Source organism: Thermobia domestica, chromosome 8 (genome assembly GCF_964235325.1).
Source record: "Thermobia domestica chromosome 8, izTheDome1.hap1.1, whole genome shotgun sequence".
NCBI lineage: Eukaryota > Metazoa > Arthropoda > Insecta > Zygentoma > Lepismatidae > Thermobia > Thermobia domestica.
Genome location: NC_137461.1, coordinates 270,611,347 through 270,636,138, shown reverse-complemented (window position 1 = coordinate 270,636,138; position 24,792 = coordinate 270,611,347). Strand labels below are relative to the sequence as shown.

The following is a 24,792-nucleotide window of genomic DNA, read 5'->3' as shown; positions in this document are numbered from 1 at the left end:
AACAACTAGTTAAAATCGAGAGACTACCAGTCAACACCTCCAATGGTAGCAATAATGCTTAGTGCTATATAGTCATTATAAAAACTAACTAGTTTCATTATTACTTATAATAATAATAAATAATATTAAAAACAAAGAAGTGGGTCAACGACGTCCTGGACTTCAATAAAGTATCGTCAGTGAAAAAAGGTTGAGAACCACTGAACTCAGGTACCGGTAACTATTTGTAACATTCAAGGATCAGATTCAGAACTGATAACAAAAACTATCACAGTCACTTTTTAATCATAAAAAGTTTTTATTGATATACATAATGTACAGAACACAGTTCCAACGTTTATTGTGCTTCACCCGATGGCATGGATCGGATGATATCAGAATCTCCAGGATCCGTTATCGATAATGTACACACTCGGAAGTACTTTCCACAAGCTGTTCCCAATTCAATATTATTCCCTGAATAGTGATGTACTCCAGTTTTTGCCAACATGGCGTAGTATTCAATTTCTGACTTCCTGCAAATAGAGAAGTACAATAAATTCATAGCTGGAAAAATTAAATATTACGCTCACGAAAACACCGTTCTTTAAATTAACCAGCTGAGAATACTCAAAGAGCATTGCCAGAACGAACTTCAAACAATTTTTTCTTATTAACATCTACAGGCTTTATACCAATTGTTCGATCTACTTATTATACTCATTACACAATTCTTGTAATATATCTATCCATATATAATTTCCTTGTGTAACTTTTCTACCCCACTTGTTTTGTTTAACAGTTCTACAGTATTTTTCATTTATTTATTATTATTTTTCTTTTTTTTACGAAGACACGCTCAAAATTGAAAAAAAATCGCAAAATATCATCTCTGGCATACGGTTCCCGAGATATCGCTCCTTAAATATCTCAAAATCCGAACTTTTTTGGACAATATCCGGGGAACAGCTCGCAATTGGCCAGTGGCCAACGATTACTATTTGGTACAGTCCGCAGCAAAAAACCTGCAACATGAGCATGTGAGTTATTTGTGAAACGACGACGCCTTTTGCTCCAAAATAAGTGTACAAGAGAGGACGCCGACGTTTCTTCTGTCGTGATTCGTGTCACTTAGACGTTACGTTGATTCCCTGCGCTGTTAGACGTAGTTTCACAATAAACTTACATGCTCATGTTGCAGTTTTTTTTTTCTGCGGACTGTACCGAAACGTTCACCATCCTCTTGGTATTGATCAACACCAATATCATCTATAACTTACGGTTCTTTAAATTTCCCGAAATCGGAAATTTTTGGTCAATATCTTGGGAACGGTAAGAGATGCGAAAAATTCCATCACTTCTTTAGATAGTTGTCGATGCTCCATCGAATAGAGAGCTCAAAGTTGAAAAATTCGCAAATATACACAGAGAATTCAGTAACGGACTAATAATAATGATGATAATAAAAATTTCCCCACTGGCTTAAGTCACGTCTTTTCAAAGTTACAAGTAAATTGATTCTTTCGCAACAAGATTTATACTTTTTAATATGAGGGAAAATAGAACCAGAAGCACTGAAAATCTTCGGCTGCTCTGCAAATATTCATTTTATTTTTGTTAGATGGCAGAACTAAAGCACCTTTCAGTAATGACAAAAGAAAAAAAAATATATGTGAGGAAAAACTAATTTGAACTGTGTTAAATCAATGGCTTCCAAAAGACTTTACCTACATAAGTACACGTCATTTGTCAGTCTTCCACATAAACTGATAGTTGAAAAATTTGTTAGAAAGTCAAAAAATTCATTAATTTTTATTTTTCATTTCATACGGTGAAAGTAGACCATTTTTTATTATTTCTGAATGAACGACGAAATTATTTTCTACTGCACTTCATACCTGAAGACTGAATGAAGTACATTTTACAATTTTTTTTTCTTCGCATAACACACAGATACAAATTAACGTTTGATAGCTTAAAAGTATTCCCTGGTTTCCACTTTGATATTTTGATTTTCCAATATCCTAATACTTAACTTTTCTTTGTCTAATCCGTACATTTATGAAATTGTACTTTCGTGATGTTGCTTATGCCAATTAGTATATACTGTAAATTACGTGACAGTTGGCATATTTTCTCGTAAATCATCTCGAACTATGCTTAACTATATTATTAAATAGAACGAGGTATTCTTGCAAAGAGATATAGCTGAAAAATGAAGATTTCCAGATTTGTCCACCGTAATTCTTTCAAACGTAAACGAAAGTTCATGAAACTTAGTGTAAGCACAAAATATCCACAATAATTGAGATTCTCAACTAAAACATTTCAAACGAGGCAATTCTCAAAATATTTACATTTCAAACCATTTGGTCACAAAACATTAAATATGAACATTTCAGTAAACGACTGTCTAAATACTGATATGTTTTTTTCTTTTCTTTTTTTTCTTCTTTAACATTTGCCCCAAATTCTACACGTATTTTGCTCCGCGAAAAATACAACCCGCAATTATAGTCTCAGAAAAATCCAATGTGAATATAACTCCATATCGAATACGGCAAGTATTAAGTGGATATTTCTTTTATTCTTGCTATTTTTAGTTGTAATTTTCTCTGCCGTAAAAATGTCCGTATGCTTTTGACATCCATAAATTCATGATGAAAAAAATCAATGTTGTAACATCATAATGGGAAAACGGCTGTAGTTTTAAGTAACATTTTAAGCATAGTTAGTATCCATTTCGAACAGTACTAAAATATGTTCTGATCAAAATGAGTCTTTTAAAGTGGGAAGAGGGTTAAAAGATTTCTATACGAGAGTGACTAAACATGATCCGTACATTTCTACAGGAGAGTATATTACAACTTGTCAAATTTAAATCACTTTCACTTCATTGGTGAAAAAAATATAGAGCGCAAAAAGGATTTTAAGCCACTATGAAACGAAAAATCAGAAAATGACAAAAAGTAATATGTTTTGCTACCATCGTATAGATATATAATTTCCTGCCATGTCAACACGCTGCTCTACTTCTAACACGCACTCCCATACAAATTCATAACGTTCATTGTTCTCTGACGGATTCGCGCAACTCGCTGTATACCAGATGTGTATCGGGCATACAAGATTAAAATAAAATCCGACAGTTTCGCTGAACTTCCGTCGAAAGGGAAGAAAGACAAGTGGAAAGTCTAGTTAAATGTAGTGCTGGACTAATGATCTGATCTGATCTCTTTTACTCGCCCGCCCCTATCTGATTAATAGTTTAGTGAGATCATTTTACTTTGTAACAAGTTGATATTTTCTGTAACTTTTTCGCAGTTTGATAAAATCTGGCCAGATGTAAACCTGTCTTGAAAGTTTCGAAAATGAAATAAAATAAGTTTTACGTCCCACGATTATGCTGGGTACGCTACAGGAGTGATGAGAAATTAGAAGGGTACAATGAAGAAAGTGGAAGAATCACGAGAAAACCCACGCACACGGTTTGTCCACCACAAACTTCACTTGGCGCAAGCTGGGATCGAACCAAGGACCCCATGCATCAGAGGTAAACCCTCTACCACTGAGCTACCGCGGCCCCTTGTAAGTTGTGAATCACAAATTGAATCCAGAGTGGTATTGCATGTTAAACTTAGACAGTTGTAATACCTGACGAAAACAGGGTACTTATGAAAATAGTGTTGCCGTAACAGTTTCACGAAGTTTGCCACCTCCCACAATTCCCAATCCTTGGGAAGCTCCAAATTAGTAGAAGGGATTATAAACTAAAGGGGCTCATCTGGCTCGAAATAAATGTACACTCATGACCAAAATTATTGTCGCATGTCTATAAATTTGTTCCAGGAATATAATTTGATTAATTCGCCCGGTATTTCTTATAATGTTAGTATGTGCATAATCGGCAAAGAAATTACATTTCATGTCAAAAGAGCAGTAAATAAGAATAAAACTAAAATAAAACTCCCTGCTCCATTTAGCAACATTTTCTTTTACTCCTTCTAATTTTCGTATTTATAATTCTTTTCCTATGAAATTTACCACAAATATAAATTTCCCGATTATACACATAGTATTAAAAGTACCCAGCAAAATCAAATTATATTCTTACAAAACAGTTATAGATATGCGACAATAATTTTGGACATGAGTGTACCTAACTTCACTGCTCCTGATGGGAATTTTATATTCCTAACTTGACAGGCTTGGGACATACTATTTTCTTTTCTTCCTTTACATAAATTTTGAACCGCCTCTACTCGTTCTATGATACGCCCTTGAAACAAAGTAATATGATAAAAACCCAGCCCAGTAGGTGCTACGAGACCTGTACGGGTCGAATTTTTCGGCCCGAGCCCAATCTAGCCAGAATGCACATCCAGCCCGATAAATCTTAAACGTATTTGGTCCGACCCCGGCCCGATATTTTTTTAAAAAAATACGGAGCCCCAATCTTCCTCAAAATTTAGTATTAAACTAATTAACCCTCAGAAATTGACCTAACCCTCAGAAACATTTTCTAAACTGGTTCACAACCTGACGCTTGCCTCCCGAATGGTAACATTGCCTGTCATCGAGAGAACAAAAACTCCGTTCCCTGTAACAAAAATCTTAAGTTAATTGATTTTTAGCATAAAGTGAAGATGGCAATATTGTTTAGCGATAGGCAAAACTTTCCCACCCGTTCTTGTCACTTTGGGTTTAGTGAAGGTCAAGGTCGGAGCTCAATTTACCGCGCAATGCCTGCAATCCTCTATAGTGAAAGTGGAGCCGCTAAGCAACACAAACTGTAAATAGCTATTGCATTTTTTGTAACATTTTTCACGGGCACACTTCAACGTTTGGCTTTATTCCAATTATCGTTTAACGAAAGTCAATAATTATTAAAGAATTGCAATTAATCGGCCCAGCCCGGCCCGACCTGAAGAGAAAACACTGTCGGCCCGATCCGTGCAGGTCTAGTTCAAGGTACGTGATAATTACATCCAAAAATTCATTCCAAACTATTTAGAGGTTTCCCCGTGATGCGATCTCAAACAAGATTCTTTTCATTTTTATATAATAGAGTACAGTTGAACACAGTTACATGTTATTCTCTTGATAAAAACATTTTAAGCTAATTATGAAATTAGGTGTGTACTAAGAAACACGATTGAACGAATTACAATCAAATTATCTATTCAATCTAAGTTTGAAGTATATTTTTTGAATTTTTAATTTGGAAGAAAGGTCATGTTATACAGTTCAAAAAAATCTTCTGTTGTCGCGAATTCTATAGAGGAATTTGAAACTTAAAATATATAAAACAATAATCCTGTTTTGTTGCATGGCTGTGAAATAGGGTCGCTTACTGAGGGAAGAACATAAATAAAATATTTGAGAACAAGATCCTAAGACGGATATTCGTATCCAAGAGGAACGGGGAAAGCTTCATAACGAAGATCTGCATAATTTTTAAGGTTTACCAAGCATTGTTAGTCATCAAGCCTAGGAGTCTCAGGTAGGCAGGTCATTGTAGCCAGAATGGAAGAAAGTAGGAACGCTTTCAAAGTTTTAACTTGAAGTCCAATCGGAAAGCGACCATTAGGAAGACATAAGCGCAGATGGGAGGATATTAAGATGGATCTCGCAGAAATAGGAATACAAAATAGAGACTGAATCTGGTTCACTAAGGACAGAAGTTAATGAGGAGCTTTTACGAACGAGGCATTGAACCCCCGGGTTCCATAGGCCATACAGCTAGTTAGCTGTGTTTTATTGTGGGTTATTTTATGAGAAAGTTATCATTTAAAAAACGCTGGCGACCCTGTCTAATGGAGCAACAAATATTCATTATAATTTAGTCAAATTTAAGTGACGCTGAACCTTCGTCTAAAAGCAAACTGAATCAGTAGTCTGGTATTAACTCGTGCATTCCGTGAATATTTTTGTTTCATACCTTTTACTATCAGCTTTATTATTGAAAACACACTACCAGGGTGTATATAAAAGCATCTCCAACAGTAAAAGAAATTGATAGACACTAAAAAGGATCACGCACCAAAGTTTGAATTTCGACCGATAGGTGTCAGTCGCTGGAAAATACCGCCATCTAATGTCAAGATGTGTTCGTCTATTTTTGTTTCAATAGTAGAAAATTAAACATGGACAGCTACTGTTAAGAGCAGCGTAATTTAAGAAATTAACGGACTGACTCCATTCCCGAACTCGGCCGTGATAATCGCTCAGAAATCAAAAATTCTCTTCCGTTCAAGATTTATCATCAGGAGTAACGGACGCACAGATGCACGTACTAACAATGCGAGTTCCACACGAATTATTCTCTGAAGACTGATTCAATTTGCTTTTGCACAATTTTCAACGTCTCTATCTTGAACTTGATTGAATTACAGCGAATATTTGTTAACTCCGTTAGAAATACATTGGGAAGATAAGAAAATTTCTATTTGAAATTGCCATCTATTTGCAATTGTAGCACTTTTACTCTCATCTTAAGAAATTATATACCAAATAAATGTAATGGGGAAACAAATGAAACTTATGTTATTTAAATTGAAATTTCGACACCTGACATTCAGTGCAGTTAGTGAAGTATTTAGAAATTTGGACTATCATGCAAATGAAAAAAAGCAACATCACAAATATCAAGCCTAAAAGGGTTACTTAAAGATACGTACGGTCTAAAATAAAATACGATGCAGTAATACACAAACTTCCCAGAAAACAACTTACTATAAAAGCTTCACTTTCTTGGTGTACAAAAACAGGAATAGATTCTAAATCTGAAATTACTAACACTTCGCATGTACCTTAATTACTACTTTAATATTTAATGACAGAATTTTTACGAATCAATTATACTATTAGACCTTGGTTTGGAGCAGAACCACGTATACTAATTGAATTACTGAAAAAATCTAGAAATACGAGAAATATTAATCAAAATATGCTACTAGCAAATTATATTTAATCCTAGATACGTAACGAAATTTAGCACAATTTAACGTGATACCCAAGTTTTACTTACTATTTAGTTATATTGCATGTAGCGATATCTTCTGACAAGACATCGATTTTTTTTCATTTGACAAAATCAGAATTATTTTATACTGGAGACTCCTCCATAGACCTCCTCTTAACAAAAGCCAGACATGGAGTTTACTCATTGCGCAGTTTACACCATATTACATGGATCATAATTAGGTAACCATTGAGACACTACTGACATTAACATTAATTAGAATATATATTTTAAATACGATCATTCCCGTAAAGCTAATATTACTAATATGTGCAGGAGATACTATTAAACATGAGCTTAAAAAATAATCTCAACTAGAAATGATTTGACTTTCTTCTGAAGTGAATACATTTCCGTAGAATTAGGATTCATTCAAGGACATACGATTCTAGTAACCGAAATAGTTTGAAAGCATCCTTCAATTGCAATATTATGTGAATCCTGTATTCATGCTACGAATTCCGAGGTTCACCGCGAGTATGGGCCTTCTCTCAAGTCGCTACGAAGTTTCTTAATGTTAAGTAATAATAGTATTGGTTATCATACAAAGAGTGTTTTAAAAACGTGTATCGAGTTGCACAATATAAAGCATTTTTTCTTTTTTTTTTTTAAACTCATAACAAAGGATATTTCTTTCAATGTTGAAAACTAAGGGGATTCAGGGTTTAGATTTATGTGCTTTCGGCATCTAAGGCCATGTTAGCCGGTCAAGTTTAAGGAATGATGTCCCTCGGCGATCACACTATTCAGGGAAAGAAGGAAGCGGCCTGGAACCCATGTGTTACGTAACACACCGGCATTTGCCTGATGTGAATGAAGAGAACTTCATTCAGGATGACTGGCCTGAAAAAGCTTTTCACACTTTTTTCGACCGTGTGCCCCCACCGGAATGTTGCACATGTGCTTGATCACAATGAAATTTTTGAAATGTGTTAAGTTACGTCTGATTCAAATACATGGTTATTTCATTGCACTTATCGCATTTACGATCATTGTTTTAAACTATTCATCAATACGTGAAAATATTATTTTACGTCACATGCTAAGAGAGGGACTATTTATTAAAGTCAAAGATTATGAAATAATCGGGAGTGAATTCGAAACCTCAGAAAACCTCACGGTACTGTCCAAACTCGTATGTGGAAAAATTACAGACACACTCATTTGGAGATGAGAGTTAAGTTGATTTTGGGTTTAACGCCCTGTTCAGCAGAGAGGCTATATGAGACGTGAACCTACTGATTAACGTGGAATCCGAACCACATGAGCTTCCGCCGGGAATCGAACCCGGGTCTCCCACGCCAAAGGCGCGTACGCTAACCGTCGAGGTAAGTGAATTTTAATACATTGCGTCACCATGTAACACCAAAGTTTTGAAGGATGGGACCTACCATTAACGAGCCAGCGCAGTTGCCGTATGCACACACCATTATGCGAAATCAACGCTCACAGTATAAGGCCATTCCTAGTCTCTCACACTCCACCGAAAGGGTGTATGCTACCTATCATCAACAGTTATTCTCAACTGAGTTAGAACGTCACATATTGTATGTTAGTGAAATCGAAGCCACTTTCATGAAACTTAGGAACTGCAAGATATTCCTTGTCCACTCGGCATGCAAATTGGCAAACTCCATGTCATGTTTAAGATAAAACTTCAAAAATTATGACCTGAGGAAGTCTACTTCTCAGTCTCACCTTAACGGGGGAGTGTTGTTAGCGATTATCACAAGCTTTGCTTTTCCCTGCCGCAGCGTCTTCAAGGTCTGCTTATAACCGAGGACGTACTTCCCGGACTTCATCACCAACGCCAACCGAGAGTTTATACTCTCCATCGCCTTTTTCTGAAAGAGAAAAAGAGAAAATAAGCAACCAAATCGATTTAGCGACTAACAATGACAGCATGCTTATTATATCACATGTTGAAGTTTAGAATTATTAATATTTCTAATTAAGGTATGCATTTTTCCTTCTTCCGAAGTTCTGTTTACACGAATTAAACTTAACAGTACAGAATCCTGAGTGTGGAGTTTTCATCTGTAAGAACATATTTATACAAGATCTCAGGAACTGAAAAAAACATAAGGAAAGCTCTTTACTCACGTCAGCACCCACAGGTAACAACAGCACTTTTGGACTAGACATATCAATGAAGAGCCATCATGAGCTGGTGGTCCCTGTTACTACGTGCAGAGTGAAAATGCAACCCTTATTTTGGTGCTAGTGTTACCAACCACGGTCATCGTATTAGTTATGGGGTAGGACTTACCACGTAACTTCAACTGAACATTATATCTTGGCATACGTTTGGCGATTGGTACATTCCATACCAGTCCTATTCCCAGTTTATATGTTGAAACGCACTAACCATCATTATCTCAACGTCCTGGGTTGATACTCTATTTTGCTCATCCAAAATCAATGCTTTACCATCCTTCATCTTTCACCCTAAAAGCTGGAGAACCCTTCATCTTTTGAAATTTGTGCTCTGCAACTTTTAGATGGCCTTGACAACACCCTCTTTGTCGGAGAGGCCCGACAAGTCTGATGCATGAACAATGCATCCAGTCCAACTTTGAACGGATTAGGGTACGACACAATCGTAAAAGGAAAGGTTATGAGCACTCCAAGAAATATGGGACAACACTTTCAGAAGAATAAATATTCTTAGCGATATTTTAGCTCCCATAAATTGCCGACCAAAGAGACCGATCAAACTGAAGGCGCAGATGATCTAGATATGTGCAGTTGACTAAGCGACGAAAGTGGATACAGTTAGTCTTGTCGACAGAGAAAGAAAGTAAATACAATGGTGTTGACCAATGCGGAGGGCTGCTCAGAGTTGTAATTGTTTGGCAGCAACACTAAGAGCACAGAAGCGGCAATGAATTGCCAGGTCGTCCACATACATTCCAATAGCTGCGTCATAGCGCAATTTATTGCCACTGCAAGGAGAATGCCTTGTGGAACGCCATTTACATACAAGAAGCAGTCGGAGGCTATGGATTCTAATCAAACAGAAGATTATCAATAGCGGAACGAAAGTACCGGAAACCACCTGGTTATGGGAAAGCAAGGAGTTAAGTTTCCAAATACCACACAACGCGTGCATTGGTAATTTTTAGGGGCAGGAGGTTTTCGCAATTCAAAATTAAGCATTTCGCATTTGAAATTAAAAATTTCCTATTTAGAGATATAAAATTTCTCATTTTGTTGCTAAGTAAATTATTTTACAAGCTCTAATATAGGCCCAATATAAGTAATAATACTACTTAGGACATTGAAGTTATTCTTTATGTAGTTACTATCATATTAGTTCTTCCTTCTACAAGTTCAAAAACTTAAAATACATTCGTACAACAGCATTTTCACGATTGCCATCACAAAACATTATTCATTGTATTAGCTGTATCAAAACACATATACAAAAAGAAAAAACATACAATACATTAGCGTAGTATCTTCCTGTATATATTGTCTGCAAATTATTATTCTCATGAAAAGTGCAGCAGGTTGCACGTTTTTACATTTTCTTCTTTCATCTGTAGCCTTCTATCATTTATTGCCAAACAATTTCGAAAAAACCCTTTCACAATCAGTATTCGTTATCGGAAACCATATTGCAGACGGGAACAAATTACTGAAATTTATACCTTCCTCCCTCTTCGGTTTTCTATGCAATAAAATTCCAACTGACCAAAGCAATATATATATATATATATATATATCTAGTGAAACCTGTCTATGTTGGCCACCATCGGTTCCATCGAAAAGCAGTCAACTTAGATAGGTGCCCAACTTACAGAAAATAAGTGATTAGTGTATTTTTAGAATAATATTTCTAGTATTACTTGATTGAAAAATTTTAATAAGCAGTGGCACGACAGCTACTAATAAATAATGTATATAGAGTAATCATAAAAATATGCAGCTTCCTGAAAACTAGTCTGGTACATTGGATTATTCGGATTGAAAACACAATAACACAAACAACCATGAAATAGAAGCGTATGTAAGCAGTTTATTGAAATTGATATTATAGCACACAGTTATTCAGATTGAAAACAAGAAAAGCTGTTATAAATTGAGAAATTCATATGCAATTTATTTGACTTCTTTTCAGTTGTTACTGAATGGTGGTTCATTCTAGACTTATTTGTTTTATTCTTTTTGGCAGATATGCACATTCTAATATAGTAGTTAACTACCTCTTATTAATGAGCTGGAAGGGTTTCCCTCGGAGCAAAAGATGTTTTGAGAAAATCTTGAGGGAATTCAAATCTCAAAAACTATCTTTTGACAAGCCGACAGGTGCCACTAGTTGACAATTGAGATGGTAGTTTTAACCATGAGGATTTTCCGGAATTACTAAAGCTCCCCACTGATGAGAGGAGCTGATATAGCTAATGGTTTTACCAAAACAGACAGGGCAAACAAATACGTGCAACCATTTCCTGAATTCCTGTACGTGCTGCTTCTTATTCACATCTTCCTTCACCACCCCTTTATCAGGGTAGTCTTCTGGCCGTTGACCTCTAAGAGCAAATCCCGGGAATCCTTTTCTCCCGGGCAACCTTTTCTCCAGTAACAAATACAGAACATCTGCCTCTCGTATGGGAATTCGAAAGAGTTATGAAAAACAACAAAACGGTATTTTGCGTGGCCAAGATGCGCAGGTAGTATTGGAAAATTTCATGAAAAGTTCGGCTCATTTTTTTAAATTGTAGATTAAAAAATCCCTGTAAAATTACAAACATTTTGGTATATAACATGGCTATATTAAAAACCGAAGTAAATTTTAAGTTTCTTCTTTTCTCTTTTTAATAGTACATAATTTTCACATTTTTTCAAAAGACGTTACGGATTGTTACAAGAATGTATTTCAAATTCCAAGCCTATATCATAAAACAGTAAGTTTTCGGCAGAAACCTTCAATTTTACATGATGCTGACAACCGAAAACTTAAATTTGACTTGCACAAACAAGTTTATATCAAACTCACGCATTACCAATACAAAATTAATCACTTTATTTAATATTTTTTCTTTGTGGAAAGCACTGATTCAGTCACAATAATGTGTTTTACGTGTTTATCCATATCATCCATAATGTGAATGTGTGTCAGTCAATCTTGTATCATTATGGTGCAAATAACTATACTGTGTAACACAGCTAGCTCACAGTCATCACACAATGTTCAGACTAAGATATTATAAAAATGAGTGTCGTTAATTAGTAAATAAAGGAAAGCGAAAGTTCGGGAAAAAATGTTTATGAAAAGTTCGGAAAGGAGATTAAGAAGATCGTTCTCCACCATACCTATCACCATAAGGGTATCACTTGAAGTTAGTTTCTTTTATACATACACAGTAAATAAATGAAATCTCTCTTCAAACAGAAAAAATGGAAAATAGAATCACTGGAAAATGAAGCCATCTCTTAGCAGCTTCTCTCGGAAACCACGCATGGTAATTAAACATCTTATTTCATTCAGCCTTATGTGGTCTACAAATTAGTCCTATCTCATCTTTGAACAGTTAAACAGAAAATGAGGCTCAAGAGCAAATCAATTTTAGGCTTTACGTCATTAACCAAGCTACTATCTTGCTGGTGTAAGATTGCCAAGGTTTATAACAGTACCAGTTTCAGCTTAATATATGTGATTATCGTACATCAAATTTTAGGTGTAAGGAAAATTCGTTTATCAATTTCCTCGAAAACTACGCATCGGAAGTCACTTATATTTTATTCAGCTCCATTATATTACGGATATATTTCATTTAGGGCAATTTTTTCCCCCGTTAACGCTAATATTGTGACGCTGTTTATTAGAAGTTAAAAAAAATAGCGCTTTCAATTAATTATTTTAATCTATAGTGAACACAGGACCCAACGCTGTAACCAGCAGGTTGAGACTCTTCATCAGGTTGTTTTAGAAAGGACTAAAGAACTGTTCTACAGAATGATAAGTTTATAAAAAATTCAACGCAAAATTTATTTTTTATTATCTTACTACGTTACAATATGCTTCAATTTAACAAGGGATCCACTACTTGCGAATGCTGAGATCTGGACTTCATTATTGTCCGCAAAGCAATCCCAATGGAATGAGTCAATCTGCTAAATGAAATTATCCAATCTTACAAAAAATAGGCAGCAGGAAAGGTTCTATGCAATTAACTGGGACATTTATGTCTTTATAGCAACAAAATAATATAAGGTTAAATGTCGAACACAAATCACATAAGCTCCCATCGGACATCGAACCAAATCCCGCACCAGGCAAGAACCAGTTGGTAACAAGTAGTGCTGTTGAATTTTTGTGACATTTGCGGTTTTCGGTTTGAGAAAACAGATTTTCTGAAAACCGAAACCGCAAAAGCGGTTTTCAAAACTGAAACCGAAAAAGCTCTTTTCGAAAGCGAAAGCCGCCCGAAACAGTGTTTGCGGTTTTATAAGGGATTGTCCTTTTCAAAGCAGAAACAATGTTTGCTGTTTTTAATTACACCTTTTAACAATTGTGAAAGCATCTATCGATCGAGACAAATGTATTGATTTATGTGTGTGTTTTAACTTTTTTTATTTGCTCCAAGACTATTATGGTAATATGTGCAGCACAGTGCGAAAGGGATAATTCGATGGTTGTACAAGTCACAGCTAAATTAGGGTGACAAATACTGACGTTCGATCCTTAGCTTTTTTTTTTTTTTTGTTATTTCTTTGACGACACTTTCAATGTACCTTTCGGCTGCAGGGAAGCAAACTGGACCCCACCTGATTTTCATATATGTTGTAAATTAGACCACCAGGAACACGAATCTGAAGGAATTTTGACACTCCGAATTTCGGAACTCGAGATATTCGAACATAAAGTAACCAGGAAGCAAAAAGGACACTATTTGATTTTTATATATTTTGTAAACTGGACCAAAATTAGCAATTATCTGAACGAATTTTGACATTCCGATTTCCCGATCTCGAGATACTAGAACTTATACAGTAGTTTTATGTAACATGTATAAAAGTAACGAAGAAAGTTCTGTCGCTTTTTGACCTATCACTTAGAGCATAGATATGTCACCAAAGACGTACCTGGAAGATCAAAAATAGTACCCATCAGTATCAATGACCTTCTGCCAACGTTCGGGAAGGGCATGGATTCCTTCGCGGTAGAACTTGCTTTGCCGTGAAGCGAAGAAGGTATCAAGTGCATTTAGCACCTCTACTACGGAGTTGAACTGGAGTCCTCTAAAGTGAGTATCCAAGGAAAGGAACAGGTGATAACCGGACGGTATAATGTCCGGACAGTATGGCGGATGCAATAGTGTTTCCCATTCAAGGTGTAGGATGGTGTTCCGGCTCATTCTAGCTATGTGGGGCATAGCGTTGTCCCGTAATGGGGGAATCCCTTAGCGATTGAGAAGTGTTGGCTCCAGGGTTTTGAGTTTTTCTTGAACACGGCTCAACTGCTGACAGACAGTTGCATTGATGTTCTTCTCTGACCGCCCGGTAGCAGTTCCCGATGCACGATGTCGTGAGCAGTCCACCAAACACAGGACTTTCTGGCCCGGAAACAAATCATCTGGGACACATAGACCCAACTTGTAGTGCTTCCCAAATTGATGGAGGTGCTGGCGAATGGTTTCTCGACTAACATTGAATGTTAGCACCAGTTCCTCACATGTCTGTTCGGCTCAATTGCTACCTGAAGATCCTCATTTTGTACATGTGTTGGTCTTCCCGCACGTGTGGTGCGTCTTTCGTGAGAGTTTCGTCACCGTTCTTAAACTTGCTAAACCACCCTTGCACTGTCTGCGTAATCACGACACCCTCACCAAAGCCCTGAGGTATCTTCCGCCCCGCTACAGTGGCGTTTGATCCAAGTTGGAACTCGTACAGCATACACGCCCCTATGACGCTCTGTGGAGGTTCCATATTCACTCCGTCCTTACATACGTTTACGTTGTAACTGAACTTCCACAACCAGGTAGAATGTCGGATATACCCACACCAACAACTGACCTTCGCCTTATCTCCATTCGCATTAAACTCACGGTATGAGGGTCAATTTTACACAGAATTCCACAAAAAGCGACAGAACTTTCTTGGTTACCTTTATATATCTCTCAGGACATAATATGTTTCGTATAGAGAATATTGTGTTTTTTTCATATAGCGTCTATATTAAACTTTAAGTTTTAATATCTCGAGTTCCGGAGGTCGGAATGTCAAAACGCCTTCAGATTCGTGTTCCTCGTGATCTAGTTTACAAAATATATAAAAATCAGGGGAGGTCCAATTTGCTTCCCTGCATCCTACTTTTCAAACGAAACAGTTTTCCAGAGTGCACAATTTGCTTCAAACTGAGTTCTGCCCTGGCTAAGAAACGTAAATTCGCTTCTATAAGAGTCTTTAAAGTTACACTTGAAATTGTCGTTCGGCATTCTTGTAGCTTGTGAAGGTATGAATAATTCAAGTATGTTTGTTACAACATCTACAAACGAATACTCATTCGTATAGAACCTCCAATACATTACATAGAAAACACATGAACTATACAAAGAAAACCATTGTGCATTAGAGCAGATCTCTTATTAGCAAATGATTCTGCACACGCGCACTGCTCAGATAGCCCAGAGCTTGAGCCTGAGCGCGAGTCCAAATTTAACTGAATCGCGATTGAGATTGTCGAAGGTGTAGCGGTTTACGTTGAATATACCATACCAACACTTTATCAACTAAGTCCTCTCAGAACTTTTCTCCAATCCCAAAAAGTGGGTGGTTTTTCGTGATTAAGATATGTTTAAGCGGGGGACGAATATATAACTTGAAAATCGGGTGGTACTCGCTAAAATAGGGCAATAAGCCAACACTCAATTATTACTCTTTCCCCATATTTTTAAAAATAGTACTGCCACTCGTTCTTTTGTTAACAAAAAGGCACCACCTCCCTTTATTAATATAAAGAAAGAGAAAAGAAAAAGAAAATCTCTATCGCAATACACAATTTTATTGTTGATTTGTTGCCACTCCGATAAATGTGAATGTTGTGGTTTTGCATGTGTCGACTGGCTTCTTATCGCAAGTCCCAGACACCTGCAATAGTTTATACTAGACGGAAACACCAATTATATTTTATTCTGTATCTTTTTACTTCCCAATAACGATAGCCGTGCCTCTGAGAAATTGCAACTAATTTTTTTTTTATTCTGCCAATTGTAAAAGTATAGAATTTCCCTACACTTTAGGACATTTTAAGAAAAAATACCTTCTTTTCCTTCTGCAAATTTTGATCATTTTTCCCTAAGCCGCCGAGGGAAATTTCCCTCCATCTGGCAACAGAGCCGGTGTGGGGAAAGATCCTTTGCTATTTTCTCGTCGTTACTTGATATTAGTGCTGTAGAATTTTTGACATTTGCGGTTTTCAAAACCGAAACCGCAAAAGCGGTTTTCAAAACCGACATTTCGGTTTTATGAAATTTCACTTTTCAAAAACCGGTTTTCGGTTTTTTCAAAAACCGATTTCGACAGCACTAGTAACAAGTGACCTCAGATTTAAAATCGCTGATTGATTTGGATATGGAAGTCTCTTTTCAACTCTAAGACAATATAAGTGGATCTACTATGTAACGTTTGATCTCACTGCCACAAGGATGTTCTCTTCTGTCCATGAAAGTAAAAATAGCGGAGCCTCCGATCAGCCGCTTAAACCATCAACCACTACGAGACCCAATTTACAACCCAGCCAGCTATATATTGTACGAAATATCTCACTTTGCCTCATTTCTCGAGTCTCTCAACAGTATGGCACTGCTTACTACAAAAAAAAAAAAAGCACAGAATAAAACCGTATTGGCGAAAGAAGTATTTGATTCTGAAGAAACCACGGTGGAAAAATGTTTTTTAAAAAAATCATTTTTGCCGACTTTTTTTTATTTATTTAAATCAAATCTTTCTCCTCGTATAATGCAAGTCCCGAACTGAAGAAAAAACACGAGGAATTAGTACTAAATGTTAATTGTGACATTTAAGTTAAAGTATTGGAGTTTTTGAATTAATCCTCGATCGTTAACCTATTTCAATCTTAAATGTTTTTTAAGCATTAAGGAAAAAATACAGCAACGTTTATCAATATGACACTCCTTTTCACGAAAGTTACTGATATTTGGTAGGAGCATATTTTTAAAAAATCGGAACTAGCTAGCGGCACGAAATACATATAAAGTACATAAATTTCGCCTAAAATTAGCTGTCTATGGCCTATGGAACCCGAAATACCACGTTCACAAAAGCTCTTCACTGACTTCTATCCTTAGTCAACTGGACCTGGTTTGTACTTTGTACTCATCTGCGAGATCCATCTTAATATTGTCCTCCCATCTGCGCCTCGTCTTCCTAATGGTCGTTTTCAGATTGGTCTTCCAGTTAAGACTTTGAAACGATCCTACCTTCTGCGGTTCTGGATAAATGACCTGCTCACCTGAGCCTCCTAGATTTCATGACCATAAGTGTTTGGTAAACCGTAGAAATTATGTAGTTCCTCGTTATGAAGTTTCCGCTATTCCTGTTCCTCTTGGATCCGAATATTCGTCTCAGGATCTTCCCAAATACTTTCAGTCTGTTCTTCCCGCAGAGTAAGCGACTATGTTTCGTAACTATACAGAACAACAGGCATGATTATCGTTTTATATATTTTAAGCTTCAAATTCCTCGACAGAATTCGCGACAACAAGATATTTTGAACTGAATAACACGAATTCCCTACTTTCAATCGACATTTAATTTCTTCGTGAATATCGTTCCCATCTGTTAATATTGATCCTAGATATTTGAAAGTATCCACTTTATCAAAAGTATTATTCGATATTTTAACGCATCCGGCAAAATCGTGGGACGTAAAACTTAAAGATTTAATTTCATTTTCATTTCCAAAATTTGCTGTATTACAATCCCGAGGAACTCATGTCTTTAGTACATAAATTTCTTTTTTTATTATTTTTTTTTTAAAGAGGGGATAGAACCCCTCTAAATACGACGCTATTATCAGGAAACAGACAGACAGACGTGGACAATAGGATTTTCGTCTTAAATGTCCTGGTGATTTCCCCGTTGGAATAATTAACAATTTACAGGGTGTCTAAAATTCCAAAATGGAATTTTGAGACTGTTTCGTGACCTTTCTTTACCAAATCAAACAATTTCCTAACATTTTCAAGAGCGAATTTGAGTGCGAATTAGGCCGAATTTTCACCCATGCGATAGAAACGTACTTTGCTTGCGATTTGGCTGCGTCTAAACCCGACCATAGACATTTTTGGTGGTGAATTTTGACGTTTTACAGAACAAAATTTTTCAATCTGTACCCACATTTGTACAGTTTAAAAGAAATCGTGACCGAAAAGCTAAATTTCGTGACTTTTTCGTGAGATTCGTGACCGATAGACACCCTGATTTAAAAATCGTATGTTAGGAAGAGAAGAAAGCAGGATTCTCCCGTCACCCGTTCAAAACGGGATTTTCCCTAATCATTCCCGAGGATACTCATTTTCATACTGTGCTTACCTACATTTGAGTCTCATTGTATTGTAACCGGCCAGTTATAAACTTTTACCTGTGTTGTACTTTAGTTTCAAATTTAATGTTTAAAAATAAAGAAAAAAATTCCTTTAGATAAATTCAAATCCAAAATCTATAATAAAATGCTAAGAATTATGTAATTTGACTGCGAATTCGTGTTATGTGCTGAAAACAGTTTGACTAACATGTAAATCTTGCGTTAACAAATTTCTTAGTTTAAACCAAATTCCGACTTGTACATGAACCCAATTTTCCGGGTCATGGCGTGGTTCTATGTCACTTCGGATAACCTCAGAAACATATATATACAGGGTGCGGCACGTAAAACCGGCCCGTCGTAATATTCTGGTATATTGTGTTTTTGGCAACACTTAATCTACCTTCCTACCAAGAGATGACGTGTCGAGGTCGGGTCGACTTACGTGACCTGCAGCAGTCACGTGCAGCCGCAGCCAGTGAAACTTGTCGAAACCAGTTGAGAAAAAGGCCTCGTTGTGTTAAGCCGGGTGAGTGTCAGTGTGTGATAATGCCGTATTCGATACCCGAGCGTGTTGCCATTGTTGAAGGGTTCATTCTCACTGGATCTTTTGTGAAAACAAAGAATTTGTTTTGGGAAAAATTTCCAGGACGTTCTGTGCCAGCAAAAAGCACCATTCAGGAATTGATTGAAAAATGGCGGCGTACAGGATCGGTTCAAAATACTCCCAGGAACAGACGACCATCTGTCTGCACACCTGAATTAAAGATGCAGGTGGAGGAGATAAGGACAAGAAGTCCTCGAAAGTCAACCAGGAGATTGAGTCAACAGGTTCATGCGAGTGAGAGAAGTTGCAGACGTGTTTTAAGGGGACTGAAGTTAAAACCGTACCGGATAAGTGTTGTGCAAGAACTGAAGGAGCCTGACCTGCAGAAGAGGGTGCATTTCTGTTCATGGCTGTTGAGCAATGTTGGCAGTGGTTTCTTGAATCCACTAATGCTCATCATGAGTGACGAGGCGTGGTTCCACCTGTCTGGGTACGTAAATTCCCAAAACAACCGGTATTGGTCGACAGAAAATCCACATGCAATCCACCAGGTACCCTTGCATGATGAGAAGATTGGTGTTTGGTGTGCCATTTCCGCCACACGCGTTATTGGGCCCATATTCTTTGAGACGACAGTGAACAGTGACGTGTATATGGGAATCCTGGAGGAGTTTTATACACACTTGACCGAAGAGGAGCGTCAGTTATGTTACTTTCAGCAGGACGGTGCAACATGCCACACATCAGCTGCATCATTGTCCCTTGTGCATGAGATGTTTACACCAGAGAGGACAATCAGCAAAGGCTTGTGGCCTCCTCGGTCACCAGACTTGTCCACGTGTGACTTTTACATATGGGGACAAAGGGAAGAGTATACGAAACCAATCCACACACAATTGAACTCAAGACCAGGATCCAGGATGTCACCAATAGCATTACAACACCAGAACTGACAAGGGTATATATGAATCTCCTCAATCGTGCTCACATGTGTGTTGAAGTAGGCGGAGGACACTTTCAGCACCTGCTGTGAAGGTGAGTAGTCATATTCAATACATTACATTTTACATTTTACGTGTTCACTTTACGGGCCGGTTTTACGTGCCGCACCCTGTATAATCTCACGATACTTCCAAAATAGGAAGTGTGACCCGACATTCATATATTGCTGACAGTTTCAATGTAACTAAAATATTAAAAACACATTTTAACTTCAAACATCATAGTCTTCAAATAAAGTTTAAAAAATTACTACTTTGTCAATCTCAACCAAATTAAGGACTAATGCTGAGAGTAAACCTCAAGTAACAGTCGTAAAACAATGTCTTCAACAAAAAATCTCAAGTATGTACTTTAAAACAACTACCTAGAATGTCTACACAAACCGATTCACAAACACTACAAAACTAATCTAAAACATTAAAATCAATCACACATTTAAAGCTTGTATCTTATTCGCACCTAAAATTTCCTAGTTTAATATGTATATTTCTTTTATTAAGAGTATAGGAGGGAGTTGGTTATATTTAAAACAAAACCTCTCGGAATCTATCCCAATTAAAATAAACCTTAAGCACAACCACAGTATTATGATTATTATCTTCCATAATCTAAATAACAGAACAAAAACGGGATTTCACTTATTTTCACTTTATTTCGGAATTTGACTTAAATCAACGATTTTTATTTTAAAAATAAAGCGATTTAAATCTTGATTAAAATAACCACTTAATTCAAACTGATTTAAATCAGTCCACCCTGGAAGAAACTCCGCAGCACGTTACACTGCGTTGTGTGTGAAAAGGGGGAGGGAGGATTAGCTGTCTCAAAATTAACCTGTAAGCATGAGCTATTGAAAAAGGCCATCTCAAAGGCATCAGTACAGCCATTCTAAAAAAGTTATTCGCGAGATTGTACAATCCGCGGCAAAAAAAACTGCAACATGAGCATATAAGTTTGTGACATGACGAAGTCTTTTGCTCCAAAATAAGTGTGCACGGGAGGAGGCCGAGGTTTATCCTGGCGTGATTCGTTCCACTTAGACGTTATGTTCATTCCCTGTGCTGTTAGGCGTAGTTTCACAATAAACTTACATTCTCATGTTGCAGGTTTTTTGCCGCGGATTGTACAAGCAGCCTACATGCAATTTTTTTTCTCTAGGTTTAATGTTCCAAGGTTTTGCCCTTTAGGCTAAAGACGCATGATTATAAAATTAAAATTTTGCGTTCTCAGCAGGAATCGAAGCCGGGACCAAATGCAACAGACACACACGTAACTATATGTAACATAAGGTCAAGATAATGAATTAACAAATTTACAAAATTTACAGAGCAAATCATATTACAAAAGCAGTACTAAATAAATTTATACAAGCGACATACATGCAAATGGAGAAACCAGACAAAATACACGCAATGTACCATGGACTCTCCAATAAACCAGTGTCAGTGAGAGTCCATGGTACATTGCGTGTATTTTGTCTGATTTCTTCATTTGCATGTATGTCGCTTGTATAAGCTCACTTCTCAGGTTCGGAAATAACTCATAGGAACTAATACGTTAGATTATTATGAAATAAAGCACAAAAAATGCAATAATCTTCAAGTTTTACGTTCCACAGGTATGTCACCTAGGCTAAAGGAGACTGTGCTGAGAAATGAATGCAACGAATGAGAGTAGCATGAATAAAGTGGAGAATCCTGAGAAAACGCACGAACACTATTTGTCCACCACAAAGTTCACTTGGCGCGAGCTGGGATTAAACCAAGAACCTCCTGCACCAGAGATGAACGCTCTAATCACTAAGCCACCGCCCAAAATATACGATAATCGGAATTTGAAGCTGAGAACCGTAGTATGGAAATCAAATACGCTATCAGACGAACAAGGTACTATGAAGCACAGAAAGTTGATTGGGTTAGTTCATTGCACTTTTCAGCAGCGAGGATACATGACAACACTAACAGCTTAATGTCCCTTTGGTCTGGCTTGATTATAGTATATCTTCATTAGCGACGCAATAATGAGACGCGGACCTACAGACAAACGTGGCTTCCGAACCACAAGAGCTCCCGAGATATTCGGAATTTTGTAGAACCTGACAGCGTTACCAACTTCTACAGCGCGAAATTCTCAGCTTTTACAAAATTCCGAATATCTCTGTAAGTACTTGACTTATCGACTTCAAATAAACGTGAGAATGCTCCTTATGACATACCAAATTGTCCTATAAATTTTAAACCGTAATGAACCAGAGTCTTCTACGCCAAAGAAGCGTACGCTAACCGCTTAGCCACGAAGGAGATGCACCGTTTTGTAGCTTACTTTAAGTTAGAACGACGTATGGGGACATAATTCAACCCGTATATTCGCGTGTCCTGGGAAAAAGAAAACGCTTGGTAACACCAGCCATATTCGTGCTTTTAGTAGCCACCAGTATTAGTCTCATCTAACACTCTCCGCTGAGTCACGAATCAAATGCTCCCACACAACTATCCCAGGAAAGACTGCGAATAAAATTTTCATAGAGGGTTTGGGTCGAAGCTTGCCCAAAGCTGTTTATATTCATTAAAATTTCTCTCTAAAGTAAAGAGACAGCAAAAAGTACATAAGACACGATTGCTCAAGTTACTAAGGGGAGATTTTATAATCGGACTAAAAAATAAGCAAAGTATAAGTAATTGAGGTACTGAAGTTCTGGCACACCACATTTTGGAAAATTTATAGATAAAATTTAATACACACTGCTTGAGTTGACATTTATAACGAACAAATTGCTGCAAACAGTATAAAGTACTAGTTTTATTTTAGGTTTACAAGCGTAGTTACTAGTGTAAAATAATTACAACGGATAAAATTGTGAGCACATATGAAAGTTGACTGCAGTAGACATTCTCCACCTTGTGGAGTATTTCTGCAGTGTATAGAAACTATTTTATGTTTACAAGTGGAATGTAACTAGGTCTAGTATGAAATTATGGTAAGTGCTATTGAAACTCATTGCCAAAACCTACTTGTTTTCACTACCTTCGCATACAAATATATCCACTGTTTTGTCGCGCCACTCCGGGCACTCCGTACGGATCCATCAGCTTCAACCCGCTGACGTACCCTTCGTGCATGTTAGCTGACACCTAGCACAAGTTAATTTGTCTTTTGGTACTAGTTTTCATCCTTTAAACTTGTTATCATCATTTCATCTACCTTATATGGGGTAAGGGCATGTCGCCCAGCGCAAATCTTTTGGAGAACGATAAGGAAATCAAGAGAAAGAATTATAATCACAGGTTATAGTTAAGGAGCCGTACTTCCCATTTAGGGAAGGACGAGAAACGCCATACTTTCAGGAATTATTCAGTGACTATCTAGGATGTTAAAAAGTAGGTAATAGACTGAGTTCATGCCCTTGTACTTAGGGTGTTTAGGTAGTGCAACAGTAAGATGTATCCTCGTGCACGGGAGATGAGAAGTAGCTGTTCTTAACTAATAGTATACATGAGAACCCCCTGACCTGCGTTTCTTTTGTGTTCTATTACCACTTTTACATGAAATACCATAAATTTTCTACGTAGTGCCATAGTAAGAAGTATCCATGTGCACAAAACATGCGATATGCGTTAAATTGCCCCCTTCCCCCCCACAGTAATAGATAAAGTACAAGGGCACTACAGATGCAGATATAAAGTACAGGTACGTTCTTTATTTTCGTATCAGTCGATAAGTAAATAAAAGTCGCTTTGTTACCCCCTTTGTAAGTTCGTACACACCCAATGAATAATCCCTAAAAGTATGAGCGTCCTGCTCCTTCGGGAACTGATGCAGCTTCATCCCGTCAAAATAAGCACTCCAATGTTAAATGTGAACTCGCGCGCACGTAGCATAAATGATCATATTCTAACTCACCACATATAATAATTTGCTTATATGCTTTCACATTTAGTAGGACCATTTATAGCACCCAGATGAACCCGAATCGATAGAATGTTAAATTGTACCCACTTCCACTCTACCTATCAGTGTTAAAAATTGAAGAGTGCAGACTTAAGTCTGTTTCACCCACATCCTTAGTATGGAAAGCGATGTAAAATTATGATTGCTGGTTGAAAGGTGTGCTATTAGGCCTTTTCCGGTGAAATTGAAAAAGTGAATTTGAATAATAGCTCAGTTTGGTAATAAAACATTGTACCCTCCGTTCAATTCTTGCACGTGGACGAGACTATCATGGGTACCACGTGGGAAGACAAATAGTTTTAACATAGCTCGCACACTTTGTTCTCAACTTAAAATGTATTTATTGATGCTCAAATATTCTTAGAGCAATTTTAAGTTCATATTTCCACTTATTGCTAGAGATTTTGTTAAAAGATTGAAAAAATCAATTATGGCGCAATCCTTACCTGTTTCTTCTGTGCTACCATTTTCGTGTATTTGGAACTTCAACACTGAAATGAAAAGAAAAAAGTAAATTAGTTTTACTTGGTAAGCACTCATAGGCATATTTATGTCTTCTCTCAAATAAGGAATAACGAATACTTACCCAAATTGAAAATTTTATGGCAGTTGCCTTTCCAACTACTTCCCAGCAGTCTCCTTTCTTGCCAAGTGATCGTCCGGAAGTGGAAAGAACAACTTCCATAGCTGACGTATACGCCACACACGCATGCGCTTCTTCAATTTCCCGGAGTTACG

At 37.0% G+C, this 24,792-nt stretch overlaps 1 protein-coding gene across 1 annotated transcript; it reads right to left on the bottom strand.

Moving 5' to 3' along the window:
* Positions 1-274: 274 nt before the first annotated feature.
* Positions 275-24,778, bottom strand: RpL30 (ribosomal protein L30). Its single transcript, XM_081769780.1, has 4 exons — positions 24,641-24,778; positions 24,501-24,545; positions 8,702-8,847; positions 275-515 (listed from the first exon to the last, which is right to left on the bottom strand). The coding sequence occupies exons 2-4, from the start codon at positions 24,519-24,521 to the stop codon at positions 338-340; spliced, it is 345 nt and encodes a 114-aa protein (XP_081625906.1). The 5' UTR covers positions 24,522-24,545; positions 24,641-24,778; the 3' UTR covers positions 275-337.
* Positions 24,779-24,792: the final 14 nt, after the last annotated feature.